Source organism: Tasmannia lanceolata, unplaced genomic scaffold (genome assembly GCF_043159265.1).
Source record: "Tasmannia lanceolata isolate RefF3 unplaced genomic scaffold, GAP_Taslan_0.1 ptg000037l, whole genome shotgun sequence".
Lineage (NCBI taxonomy): Eukaryota > Viridiplantae > Streptophyta > Magnoliopsida > Canellales > Winteraceae > Tasmannia > Tasmannia lanceolata.
Window position 1 is genome coordinate 10,886,021 of NW_027518714.1, and position 15,106 is coordinate 10,901,126.

At 39.7% G+C, this 15,106-nt stretch overlaps 1 protein-coding gene across 1 annotated transcript; it reads left to right on the forward strand.

Moving 5' to 3' along the window:
• Positions 1 to 1,353: 1,353 nt before the first annotated feature.
• On the forward strand, positions 1,354 to 8,673 carry LOC143862579 (uncharacterized). The gene is made up of 2 exons (XM_077373643.1): positions 1,354 to 1,496; positions 4,893 to 8,673. Exon 2 carries the CDS (start codon positions 5,026 to 5,028, stop codon positions 6,550 to 6,552), a length of 1,527 nt encoding a protein of 508 aa, XP_077229758.1. The 5' UTR covers positions 1,354 to 1,496; positions 4,893 to 5,025; the 3' UTR covers positions 6,553 to 8,673.
• Positions 8,674 to 15,106: the final 6,433 nt, after the last annotated feature.

Here is a 15,106-nt window from a genome sequence, read left to right on the forward strand (position 1 = left end):
TGGATTTTGGCTTTGTCGCTGAAGAATTTGAAGTTTTTCACTAAGCCAGACATACAACAACTTGACACATCCATAGAAATTGTCCTTGATCTCTTGGGAAGCAATAAGATCTAGTCCTAAGAAGGTCTCTGCTAACTGTAGACACCCCATTTTGTTTTGTTTTAATCAACAAAGAAGTTAGTGTTCTTGTTATCAGTCTCCTTTAGTGTTTTCCATTCCCGTGTCCGCTCCTCTTGTTTTCTCGATCTTTTTGGTTATTTTTGTCATGTTTTGTGTCGTCCTGATAATTGTTGAGAAAGGTTATTCCCAAGAATCCGAGCAAGAGAGAATTTGGATCCGATTGATGGGCCCGTCTTGAGCATTTGTTTAGATTTGGATCAAACAGGGTGGCCCGCGCATTGTTTTAGTGAAAAATGAGTTTTGAACCTACTTCGATCCAACACCTAAAGATGATCATCAAGAGAACGGTCAAGATCTCAGAGAAGTCGTTTTAACAACCAATTTTGTTACGATCATCAGGTTGAGTTACTCGGATCAGCCCATTGAAATGATTTAGGAGGACACAACCTACTTAGGTAGGGGACCCATCAATTGGATGGTCTGGATCGTCATAGAGGAATGATTTAAGGGGGCACAACCAATTTACATTGCGACCCACCATTTGAACGGTCAAGATCATCAATTGTCGCCCATCAAATGGACGGTTCGGATCATCAAATGGGAGTGATTTAAAAATGGGGTAACATATTCACATTTTGATCTATTGGATGGTTTGGATCAGCCCATAGGATTGATTAGTGGAGCACAAATTAAATCACATCGCAGCCCACTATTTGAACGGTCAAGATCATCAATTGTCGCCCATCAAATGGACGGTTCGGATCATCAAATGGGAGTGATTTAAAAATGGGGTAACATATTCACATTTTGATCTATTGGATGGCTTGGATCAGCCCATAGGATTGATTAGCGGAGCACAAATTAAATCACATTGTTGCCCATCAAATGAACGGTTCCGATCATACTTTGGAGTGGGGCATATGATTTTATGCACAATTGGGAATTTGGTCACATATGGGACCCACTTGGGTTATCTTTTACCTACTCAAAAGGACTTTAAAAAAAAAAACATGCATGGGGCCACACACATGTCAAAATTCAATGTCCACAATGGTGGCCACCTACCATGGAATATGTCCACAATGGTGGCCACCTACCATGGAATAAGTCCACAATGGTGGCCACCACCCTCCCATTCCTTTGCTATAAATGGTTCAATGAGGGTGAGTAAGGGAGAGAACTCATTTCTCTTCTATCATGAGTTCTAACAAAGTGGCTATGTGGGGTTGAAAAGAAAAAAAGAAAGAAAAAGAAACAAGAAAAGAAGAAAAAGAAACAAAAAAGAAGGAAAAAGAGAAAGAAAGCGGAAGCGATCGCACGGAGGCGGGATTTTCGAGTTTTTCGGCTCTCGGATTCGGCGAGGATTTCGATCACAGGTAGGTACACCGTTCTCGGAATTTTTTTAGAATTATTTGGTATATTTTCGGATTTTTGCATGATTTTTAACAAAGAAAACTAAACGTTATACTAAACAGATTCCAAAAATAATGAAATTTCGTGGGAAAATAATATGATAATGATACATTCTACCATGAATTTGTGAGAATTTTTGGATTTTGTTTGGTATATAATTTTATGCTTTCTTTGAAAATCAGCAGATTTTGGGGGAATTTTTACTGACATCAGATCACAAAGAAAATTCTTAAAATTTTTACAGTAGTCTTATATTTCAAATTTCTTGCTTCTATAAAAGTTTCAATTACTTTGGATCTTGTTTTACATGGGATGTAGTGTTAATTCATAATCTGGTCTAACAATTGAAAAATCCGAAACTGATAGTAAATAGTTTTTTAAATTCATGAAAATCTCACAGCATGCTAATTTCACTTATATCTTACTAATGTAGAAATTTCATGGAATTTAGATTTCTATTTCTAGTAGTTTCTGTGTTATTTTTGCAATCTGGTCAATTAATTGTTAAATCAAAATTAAATATGAGCTTAATGTAAAAATCTGTAAAAATCTTCCAGCAAGCTACATCTCATCATATCTTGCTTCTGTATAAGTTTCAACTCATTTCGAATTCGTTTGCAACAATTTCACTTGTAAAATCACTCATATGCTTAAAATTGATAAAATCCATTGAAAATCCGAAATTAATTGAAAATCACCTGAAAATCTCTAAAGAACCTTAAATCTTTGTCATATATTAAATCCTTAATCCATTGAAACAGAAATCTTAGGATCTTTAGATTTCCCTGGAAAAATGGCCAATGCATCCATAATCGTATCCCAATTGCAACCGATCTTTGACAATTTGAATACTTAAGCTATAGCACGTTGTTGGCTCCGAGGTTCACTGTCCACGAAAATCCTGAGATATGCCAGGCAATAAGATGCTATAACCTAAGTATTAAATTGCGCAAGGAAAGAGCGCACGATTCCCTTCCTTGGATGCTATCCTGGGCCGAAACTGGTGAACCCTAGAACCATTGGTAATCCTTGAATGTCCAAAAACTGAAAATCCTTGAAATCTAAAATTCATTAACCTCGAGAATTTAAATCGATTTGTCTTGTGTCTCTCGGAACCATTGGATTATGGTTTCCGTCTTAAGAACCATTAGAGCCCACTTTAGGAACACTGGTGTCGTGTCGTGTCCTAAGTTTTAGGGAGTCCTAGAGTTAGGAGTCCAGCCTCATCACGGACGTTTGCTATGTATAGCAACCGTGCCATAGGTCTAGTTACACTAGTCACCCGATCTTTCCCTAGGACAAGCCTAGTAAACTAGGATGTAGGCTAACCTGCATTAGTTTAAGGGACAACTTGCATTTAGATAAGAATCATATAGCATCTTCGATGAAATCCTAAGATAATAAAATCCTCAACTTGAATTAAATAACTTCTCTTAAAACTGTTGAAACAGTCAATCCCGTCTAGATCGGTGTCCTAGTTGAGTTAGGCATATGTAGCTTAGCTTAGGTGCACCGAACTACGTCGACTCTGATCCCAGTGAGGCTTGGGTACGTAGGCAGCTTGGATGTCTGATGGCATACCACCCGCGAGTCGGCACCACAAACAAATTGTGGTGTTTTGTATATTAATTTTCTTGTAAATGCTTAATCAAATCACTTAGGACTTTCCATGAAATTAGAATTTTAGGAGAACTTTCACTTAGATTGAATCCAGACAAATTAATAAATCAAGATACACATTTAGGATTCACATTGAAATTAGATCATAGGATGCATGTCACTTAGTTCGCACATTAACATAGAGTTGAATGAGCCATTTAAAATAAATTTAAAAGAGTTAGCTTTTGGAATCGAAGACCGATTATCGGGCAGGAATGGTGCATGTGGCGGATAACTCCCCATACCTTCCATTCTCGTAACCAGGTAGCGAGTCTAGATTTCTGGTTAATTTCGGGTCCTAGATCCCACATCTAGGTGGCGACTCTGTCAGTCTCTTTCGTGTGGAATTCGGATTGCCTTAGTGATCCCAAGTTCACATGAAAGACGAATTCAAATCAATAATTAAAAACACACGCCAATCGCGTGGATACGAGAGACCAAGAGAGAGAGAGCGGCGGCTCGCGCCCCACACCCCTCTCGCGGGATCAGGGTACCACAGTCTGGCGACTCTGCTGGGGACCACCTAACTTCATTAAAATTTCAAAAGATAATTCATTTGAATTTAATTTAACTGGCTCATAAAAACTCTATACTTGTTAGATTAGTTTGTCTTGTTTTATTTTCTCATCACATTTTACTCGAACTTAACCTAACAAAACCTGAGGGCATCATAGATTGCGCAAACATATTGCACACACTTACATCACTTGCATCTAAACTCTTGCATCTCACGTGCACACACGTCCTATTTTAGGAACCCGGAGTGTTATCTAGCATGGTTGACTGGGATTTCATCACCTGGTGCCTCTGTGCTAGAGAAGCATTCCACCCTTAGCCTAGTACCTTTATGGTACGTAAACGGATCTCTTGTTCACGTACTGATACGCCGGACACTGGTACAGTATATCGAACAGGGATTCGCGCTAAGGGAACTCTTGGCCTTACCCCTAGATTAACCCACACATGCATGTAGTATACGAACACATGTGCATCATGTGTGTGAGCCTAGTTTAGGATATCCTACCCATTGGTGTCTAGATTAGGCCGTGGTCCATCTTCCAATGGTCACGATCGGTCCTTAGATACACGAACAAAGTCATGAGTCGAGATTCTCTCTCCACTCCGATAGATTAGGATTAAGGTTGATGCCTTCAGGTAACACTGATAAAATGTGAAAAAAAAAAAATTCCCTTTGGGTTAGGATATAAATCCCATCATTTCCAAAGATCTCATAGGATTAGTCATTCATGATCTATCCGTTGAAAGCAATCTTATGCTATCTCATCTAATCTTTTGATCGTGCGCCTTTCGTTCTTCTGTCATACGATTCGATCGTATCTTCATGCCATCCCCTAACTGGCAGATGCAGAATCTCACAATCTTTCGATTATGCGTTCTCATGATCTGATCATGCCTGGTCCAGATAATCCAATCTTGCTTGTACCCCTGGTCTGTTCCTCCTCTAGGGGCTACCTTTTTCAAGAATATTTCTGCTAAATCCTTCAGAGTTTACTCTCATAATCCTTGAACTAAGGGCATTCCCCTATGCGAATCTGTCATCATTGTCATGTCTTGGTCCTTTAGGATTCATTCTATTATCCCAATTACTTGCTTAAATGTGTAATATTTTTCAGTCATTGAGAAGAAACACTCCATGAATGTCAAGCTCATATACCTCGTGTTCATTATTTCCATGACAGAGCAGTAAACACCATAGCTAACCCTGCTACTCCTTGGGTTCGGATTTCTTCACGGTTAAAGAGAAAATCTGTCTCTCCGCCACCTTCCCTGAGAATCCCAGCATCTCCTTCTTTCTCAACCTCATCTTCGCCAATGGCAGACAACCAAGATGGTCTTCCACCCGCTGCCATTATCGATACTCTTACCTTGATTCTCCAGCAGCTTCAAGAACTCAAAGAAGAGAACCGAGTTATCAAGGCCCAGCTTTCTGAAAAGTTGGGGCCATCGTTGTCCAAAGATAAAGGGTCCATGCACCATACAGTTACTTCAGCCGCACCTGCCCAGCCAGTGTTCATTCCTATCCCTGACAAAACTGAAGAAGATTTTGAAAAAGAGCAGTACAGCGAAAATCGCAGCAGGCCTTCTCAGTCCATGGTTGATAAAGTAGTTATGGAGAAATTAGAAAGTCTTACCAGGAAGGTTCAGGACATTCAGTTTCAAGACCAAGGTGGTTTCAATCCGAGTGATCTCACACTGTTCCCAGAAATCCGTCTCCCAGCCAATTTTCAAATGCCGGACTTTGATAAATATGATGGTGTGGGTTGTCCAATCACACATTTGCAAATGTTCACCATCATGTGTCAGCCTCAAGGCTTATCTTCTGAGCAAATGGCTCAATTGTTCCCGGTTTCCCTGACCAAGGTTGCCAGGAGGTGGTTCATGGTCTTGGACAAGACTCGTTACAAGACATGGAAGGATATCGGCGAGCAATTCATCAGGCAGTTCAAATATGATGATGGTACAGAAATCACCAGAAAGGATTTGGAAAGGACCAAGCAAGACTCGAGGGAGTCCTTCCTAATTTTTGTGAAAAGATGGAGGAGAACAGCAGCGCAGATGATGGAGCGCCCTTCTGAGGAAGAGCAGGTCCAAATAATCATGAAAAATATTTCCCCCCAGCTCCAGTATCACATGTCGTTGCAGTATTATCCGGACTTCAAACACTTTATCGTGGCAGGCACCCAAATAGAAGAGGCTATGGCTCAAGGTGTATTCAACCGAAGTAACCCGAATACCAGAGAATTCAGGAAGTCTCCATCAGCTGAAATTAATAACCTTTCCTGCTCCAAGCCTCAGCCTTCAAAATCTCAGAACCCCATGGTGATGGACTATACCCAACCTGCTGTCGCACCTCGACCACAGGCCCAGACAAAATTTACCCCTCTCCCTCTTCCACCATCTGAGATACTCAAGGAGTGTCTAGCCTCAGGTCGCATAATCCTGCCCGACATTAGGGCTCTTCCTAATCCTTTACCAGCAAATTGGCGAACAGATCAACACTGCGAATACCATAGAAATTCCGGCCATCTCACTGATAATTGCGTTGCCCTAAAATTCAGGATCCAGAGGTTGCTCGACAACAAAGATCTTGTGTTCGAGCCAAAACCTGATAACTCATTACCTGGTCATGCAAACCCTGCTGCTGTTGTTAATGCTATAACCATAGGGGACCCAAAATTTGATCCTCTCACTCTTATCTGTGCCTTAGAACCTACCTTTGAAACGTCTGGGTCGGAACCTTTTGAAGAAGAGGAAGATGCAGACAGTGGAGATGTTCTAGTAGCTGCTATCCCGATACGAGCCAGCCTTCGCCGAGCCTTCAACGCCAAACAGTTGTAGCAGTTAAAGTTTTAGTCACTTGCTATTTTATGTTGAGTCAGTCATCATGGTCAGTATAATTGTTGAGTCCGGTCTTACAATTAAAGGTCAATGCCTAGTCCAGGCAAGTTATCTTCTGTTTCCCTTTCTTATTTAAGAGTTGTGAATCCTGAGCATGTTCAAGATAGGTCGTCTGATGTAATAGCTTTTCTTTAAATAAAATTTCAGTCAGTTCCAAAAAGTTCACTTGTGTCTGTTTCTTATGTGTGCTTCTGATCTTAAAATAAGACTCCCTCCTCAAATGAGGACAAAATTGACGAAACTCCACTTGAGTCACAGCAATTACTTGAACGAGAGGAGGAGCGCCAATCCCAACCTTTCAAAGATGAAATTGAAATGATAAACACTGGCACTGAAACTTTGATTCAGTGAATGCCGATTGAAAATACATTACCCTCTGAAGAGTGTGAAGAATTGATAAAATTATTTCAAGAATAAGATGATTGTCTAGAAAAGCTACAACCGATACCAGGGGCAAGACATAGTTGGAAAGCTCAAAGAAAATGAAGAAAGTGAGAAGATATATGCTATACAAGGGGCATAGAGTGGAAACAACTTTCATATTTCCAATCAATGACTTTGGTTCTCAAATTCATAAAGCCAACAAATTCAAGATGAAAAGTTCAAGAGCAAACAATGAAAAGTGATCATCAGATATCGAGAGTATGAATCCATAGATGGAGGATGTCAAAGAACAAGTTTCGCTCTATGAAAGTCAAAAGCACGTATTAGAATCTTGAAAGAAGAAGATCCATTATCTCTTACCTGGAAATGCCGTCAAACTCCGCGAAAAAAAAAAAACAAAAGAAAAAAAAAATAATCAGTACCAGAGGGACTCTAGTAACCTAGATCGATTCCCAATCTGAACATCGAAAGGCCTCCTTTGGCCGATTAAATCCCAAAATCAAAACCCAATGTCAAAAGAATACCGATTTGCAAACCCTTCGAGCCTAAATCAAATTTTCTTGAAAACCCATCAAACTTGGGGCATTCCCCCGAACTACGCGAGACCTGATCCCTATACTGGGGTACGTAGGCAACTCGGTTGAACCGAGTTCGGTCGATTCAAAAAGGAAAAGAAATTCAATCCTTTCAAAAAAAAAAAAGAGAGGGACAAGTTCCAAAAGAAGAGAAGTTAATTGTTCCAGAAAGAAAAGAAAAAAGGAAAAAAAAATCAAACAATTTATCTTCAAACTAGGGGCATTCGCCCTGAACTACACACGACCTGATTCCTACCTTGGGATATGTAGGCGACCTGTTCACAGGTTCGGTCGAAATCTTTGTTGAGCCTTAAGCCATTCTTTGAAAAGCCCTATCTTACCTATAAAAGTCCTTCTGGTGTTCAGAACTAATGAGCTAGGTCCTGAGATACAATAAAAAAATGAAATGATGATGAATAAGAAAAATAACGGAGTTTGAAGATCTGCTAGACTGAAAACCTGAAAGGGCGGTCTAGGCAAAATTTAAGATCATTCCCCTGCTAAGTTGAAAACCCGAAAGGGCGGCTTAGGCAAAAGCTAAGGGGATAGCCTGCTGGATCGAAAACCTAGAAAGGTGGTTCAGGCAAAAGTTAAGGCTAGCGCGGTCCGCCAAGTTAAAAACCCTGAAGAGGTGACTTGGTCACGGTAAGAGAATCATTATAAGAAGGCTACAGCCGGTATCAAGACTGAAGATCAACTGAAGTTCAAGCAAATTCAAGTGATATCCTCAAAACTGGGGGCATTGAAGCTAAGCAATCTTAGGGGTCGTAATTAAATTCTTGAGGCATTACTGTTTCGAGGAAGAAGTCCGGTGTTTACCAATTGAAAAACTATTCCTTGCAAGGATAGACTTACCAAACAAAACATTAACTAAGTCAGAAGCATCACTATGTTTGTCAGTATAGTCAGTCAATCTTTATTATTCTAAGTTCACTCCTTCAGGGCTGCTCAATCCTTTGAGTAGTGCCTTTCATCTAAGTTTTCTCTTTAGAAAGAGTCAATTGTCGTTCCTATGTCCAAATGATGTAACTGTCTTGGTGAAGGAGGCCAGGCCTAGGCAGCTCCCTGCAATTATACCTGAAAGAGCTCGAGAATTTAGTCAAACAACTTCATTTCAAAGAAGATCAGCTCAGAAAAATTCAGAAGTAGAAACATCAGAAAGCCCAGCTTCCGTAAAAAGATCATACCCCAGGAAGGCACCTTAAGCTTGGAAGAACCTCAGATGCAAAGATGGTTAAGCCAATTTCTCAGAAAGATGAACCGCTAAAATTCAGAATTTCCTTCCAGTTAGTTTGATTATATCCAAGAGAGCCGTTGTTCTAGATTACCAATCTCAAATATCTTCTTCAAGGTTTCAGTTATCAAAATCCCCAGAAGACAAGACCAGCAGTCTCTTTGAGAAAAATCTTGTTGAAGTTTCATAAAAGTGTTTCTGATCCATTCTTGTTAGTAATGGTTCTTCGTTCCTAAGGTTTGCCGTTTCATCATTCGTCAAAGTCCTAGTTTCCAATATCTTTGTCAGGCACGATCTATAATGTCCCCGATTTCATTAAGTTCAAAAATTAAAAAAAATAAAAAAATAAAAAATTCATCAAATCAAATCCCAATTCAAAAAAAAAATCCAATCCTACGTCAAATTCAAATTCATGGAAAATCTCTAAATTCTTCGAGCCCGTTTGTGAACGATGCCTTTTTTCTCGATGCCATTTGTGAATGGTCTCGTCTTCTCCTTGAGCCCGTTTACGGACGGTACCTCATTTCCCAAAAATAAAAAATTTATCAAATCCAAATCCTTAATTCAAAAAAATCCAATCCTACGACAAATTCAAGTTCATAAAAATTCTCTAAATTCTTCGAGCCCATTTGTGAATGGGGCCTCGTTTCTCGAGTCCATTTGTGAATGGTCTCGTCTTCTCCTTGAATCCGTTTGTGAACGGTGTCTCATTCTTTGAGTCCATTTGTGAATGGTCTCATGTCCTCTTTCAGCCCTTTTGTGAAAGGTACCTCATTTCTCGAGTCCATTTGTGAATGGTCTCGTCTTCTCCATGAACCCGTTTGTGAACGGTGTCTCATTCTCTGAGTCCATTTGTGAATGGTCTCATGTCCTCTTTGATCCCTTTTGTGAAAGGTGCTTCATTTCTCGAGTCCATTTGTGAATGGTCTCGTCTTCTCCTTGAACCCGTTTGTGAACGGTGTCTCATTTTCTGAGTCCATTTGTGAATGGTCTCATGTCCTCTTTGAGCCCTTTTGTGAAAGGTGCCTCATTTCTCGAGTCCATTTGTGAATGGTCTCGTCTTCTCCTTGAACCCGTTTGTGAACGGTGTCTCATTTTCTGAGTCCATTTGTGAATGGTCTCAGGTCCTCTTTGAGCCCTTTTGTGAAAGGTGCCTCATTTCTCGAGTCCATTTGTGAATGGTCTCGTCTTCTCCTTGAACCCGTTTGTGAACGGTGTCTCATTTTCTGAGTCCATTTGTGAATGGTCTCAGGTCCTCCTTGAGCCCGTTTGTGAACGGTGCCTCATTTCTCGAGTCCATTTGTGAATGGTCTCGTCTTTTCTTTGAACCCGTTTGTGAACGGTGCCTCATTTCTCGAGTCCATTTGCGAATGGTCTCGTCTTCTCCTTGAGCCCGCTTGTGAGCGGTATCTCATTCTCTCGTTGCCCGTTTGTGAGCGGCACCGCAGCGGGATTTTTTTTATTGCATTCCAATTCTAGGACTTCGTTTAGGGTCTTGCATTAGGTAGTAAATGTTTGCGTCGGTTCCGTTTTGTGTAGAGTCCTTTGTCGATTAAAGCTACGCAAAATGGTTCTGTCATTTTTAACTTTGGTATTCAATGACTACGTCATCTCTACCAAAGAGGGGCATCTGTAGACACCCCATTTTGTTTTGTTTTAATCAACAAAGAAGTTAGTGTTCTTGTTATCAGTCTCCTTTAGTGTTTTCCATTCCCGTGTCCGCTCCTCTTGTTTTCTCGATCTTTTTGGTTATTTTTGTCATGTTTTGTGTCGTCCTGATAATTGTTGAGAAAGGTTATTCCCAAGAATCCGAGCAAGAGAGAATTTGGATCCGATTGATGGGCCCGTCTTGAGCATTTGTTTAGATTTGGATCAAACAGGGTGGCCCGCGCATTGTTTTAGTGAAAAATGAGTTTTGAACCTACTTCGATCCAACACCTAAAGATGATCATCAAGAGAACGGTCAAGATCTCAGAGAAGTCGTTTTAACAACCAATTTTGTTACGATCATCAGGTTGAGTTACTCGGATCAGCCCATTGAAATGATTTAGGAGGACACAACCTACTTAGGTAGGGGACCCATCAATTGGATGGTCTGGATCGTCATAGAGGAATGATTTAAGGGGGCACAACCAATTTACATTGCGACCCACCATTTGAACGGTCAAGATCATCAATTGTCGCCCATCAAATGGACGGTTCGGATCATCAAATGGGAGTGATTTAAAAATGGGGTAACATATTCACATTTTGATCTATTGGATGGTTTGGATCAGCCCATAGGATTGATTAGTGGAGCACAAATTAAATCACATCGCAGCCCACTATTTGAACGGTCAAGATCATCAATTGTCGCCCATCAAATGGACGGTTCGGATCATCAAATGGGAGTGATTTAAAAATGGGGTAACATATTCACATTTTGATCTATTGGATGGCTTGGATCAGCCCATAGGATTGATTAGCGGAGCACAAATTAAATCACATTGTTGCCCATCAAATGAACGGTTCCGATCATACTTTGGAGTGGGGCATATGATTTTATGCACAATTGGGAATTTGGTCACATATGGGACCCACTTGGGTTATCTTTTACCTACTCAAAAGGACTTTAAAAAAAAAAACATGCATGGGGCCACACACATGTCAAAATTCAATGTCCACAATGGTGGCCACCTACCATGGAATATGTCCACAATGGTGGCCACCTACCATGGAATAAGTCCACAATGGTGGCCACCACCCTCCCATTCCTTTGCTATAAATGGTTCAATGAGGGTGAGTAAGGGAGAGAACTCATTTCTCTTCTATCATGAGTTCTAACAAAGTGGCTATGTGGGGTTGAAAAGAAAAAAAGAAAGAAAAAGAAACAAGAAAAGAAGAAAAAGAAACAAAAAAGAAGGAAAAAGAGAAAGAAAGCGGAAGCGATCGCACGGAGACGGGATTTTCGAGTTTTTCGGCTCTCGGATTCGGCGAGGATTTCGATCACAGGTAGGTACACCGTTCTCGGAATTTTTTTAGAATTATTTGGTATATTTTCGGATTTTTGCATGATTTTTAACAAAGAAAACTAAACGTTATACTAAACAGATTCCAAAAATAATGAAATTTCGTGGGAAAATAATATGATAATGATACATTCTACCATGAATTTGTGAGAATTTTTGGATTTTGTTTGGTATATAATTTTATGCTTTCTTTGAAAATCAGCAGATTTTGGGGGAATTTTTACTGACATCAGATCACAAAGAAAATTCTTAAAATTTTTACAGTAGTCTTATATTTCAAATTTCTTGCTTCTATAAAAGTTTCAATTACTTTGGATCTTGTTTTACATGGGATGTAGTGTTAATTCATAATCTGGTCTAACAATTGAAAAATCCGAAACTGATAGTAAATAGTTTTTTAAATTCATGAAAATCTCACAGCATGCTAATTTCACTTATATCTTACTAATGTAGAAATTTCATGGAATTTAGATTTCTATTTCTAGTAGTTTCTGTGTTATTTTTGCAATCTGGTCAATTAATTGTTAAATCAAAATTAAATATGAGCTTAATGTAAAAATCTGTAAAAATCTTCCAGCAAGCTACATCTCATCATATCTTGCTTCTGTATAAGTTTCAACTCATTTCGAATTCGTTTGCAACAATTTCACTTGTAAAATCACTCATATGCTTAAAATTGATAAAATCCATTGAAAATCCGAAATTAATTGAAAATCACCTGAAAATCTCTAAAGAACCTTAAATCTTTGTCATATATTAAATCCTTAATCCATTGAAACAGAAATCTTAGGATCTTTAGATTTCCCTGGAAAAATGGCCAATGCATCCATAATCGTATCCCAATTGCAACCGATCTTTGACAATTTGAATACTTAAGCTATAGCACGTTGTTGGCTCCGAGGTTCACTGTCCACGAAAATCCTGAGATATGCCAGGCAATAAGATGCTATAACCTAAGTATTAAATTGCGCAAGGAAAGAGCGCACGATTCCCTTCCTTGGATGCTATCCTGGGCCGAAACTGGTGAACCCTAGAACCATTGGTAATCCTTGAATGTCCAAAAACTGAAAATCCTTGAAATCTAAAATTCATTAACCTCGAGAATTTAAATCGATTTGTCTTGTGTCTCTCGGAACCATTGGATTATGGTTTCCGTCTTAAGAACCATTAGAGCCCACTTTAGGAACACTGGTGTCGTGTCGTGTCCTAAGTTTTAGGGAGTCCTAGAGTTAGGAGTCCAGCCTCATCACGGACGTTTGCTATGTATAGCAACCGTGCCATAGGTCTAGTTACACTAGTCACCCAATCTTTCCCTAGGACAAGCCTAGTAAACTAGGATGTAGGCAAACCTGCATTAGTCTAAGGGACCATTTGCATTTAGATGAGAATCATATAGCATCTTAGATGAAATCTTAAGATAATAAAATCCTCAACTTGAATTAAATAACTTCTCCTAAAACTGTTGAAACAGTCAATCCCGTCTAGGTCGGTGTCCTAGTTGAGTTAGGCATAAGTAGCTTAGCTTAGGTGCACCGAACTACGTCGACTCTGATCCCAGTAAGGCTTGGGTACGTAGGCAGCTTGGATGTCTGATGGCATACCACCCGCGAGTCGGCACCACAAACAAATTGTGGTGTTTTGTATATTAATTTTCTTGTAAATGCTTAATCAAATCACTTAGGATTTTCCATGAAATTAGAATTCTAGGAGAACTTTCACTTAGAATGAATCCAGACAAATTAATAAATCAAGATACACATCTAGGATTCACATTAAAATTAGATCATAGGATGCATGTCACTTAGTTCGCACATTAACATAGAGTTGAATGAGCCATTTAAAATAAATTTAAAAGAATTAGCTTTTGGAATCGAAGACCGATTATCGGGCAGGAATGGTGCATGTGGCGGATAACTCCCCATACCTTCCATTCTCGTAACCAGGTAGCGAGTCTAGATTTCTGGTTAATTACGGGTCCTAGATCCCACATCTAGGTGGCGACTCTGTCAGTCTCTTTCGTGTGGAATTCGGATTGCCTTAGTGATCCCAAGTTCACATTAAAGACGAATTACAATCAACAATTAAAAACACACGCCAATCGCGTGGATACGAGAGACCAAGAGAGAGAGAGCGGCAGCTCGCGCCCCACACACCTCTCGCGGGATCAGGGTACCACACTAACATGGTAGGGATAGGATTCCTCCCTTTGTTAATTTGGTCTACCACAGTTAACAAGGTTAACGGAGCAACACGAGGGTTTTTCCGAATGACATATCGCGCAAAGACACTAAAAATCAAAGCATTGCGTCGACAACTCTGAAAACGAGAGTTGGTAGGATCGACGTTTTCAGAAAAAAGGGTGATGAGGTTTTGAACTTGTACACACGTATCCGTTAAGCATGAAAGTGCATCAACGGTTTGATTTTTGAATAGCTTGCAAAAAATGGAATGAGAGGAATCTATGTTCGAAGATTGTATCCAAAGTCCATCTGTTGGGAGCTCTAATAAAGCACACCAATCTTCGAATATAGGACAAAGCTCGAATGATCCAAATCGAAAAACATGCAGATTAGGATCCCAGGATCTAGCGGCTGCTTGGAGAAACTTCCAATTTATATCGGAAACACTCAAATGACTGAAGGCACAGATGAACCGATCAGCCATACTCCTATCCGAGGATTCTAGCGGAAGAGCCCCAATAGTCTCGCTTATCCAGCCTTTCAACAAATTATTCGCCATGATTTAACCTAAACACAAAGAATAGGATGGGATAATTAGGGAATGGAGAATAACTTGGAATAAACAAAGAATAAAGATGGATTTAACCAAAAATCACAAGAAGGATATAATTGGCGACATCAAATGTTCCATTGATGATCAAAGATGATCAGAAACTCAGGGAAGAGACCACGGTCATAAAAATGACAAAAGTAGATCATAGACCGGATCTAAATCTGAAAGGTGGACGACAAAATGTACGATCAAAAAGATCAATAATGATAGACTATGGTCATAGAGACAGCAGACAGGCTATCAACCATATCTAAGACAGGACGAACAATAATCTGAGTAATACAACAAAAGAATGGATAAATGAGGCTTGAATTTAAAGGATGAAAACAGGTAATACTTATCATCATTAGGTCAAGGAATAAACCATAGCTATGAGTGTGACAGGTAGAAGCCACTAGCTAGGTTTAGATCTGAGAGATGAATATACACGACTGATTGATTCAAGCTAGGAATCTCTACTAGAAAGTAGGTCCTAATCTTATAATCAAAAGATATATGGA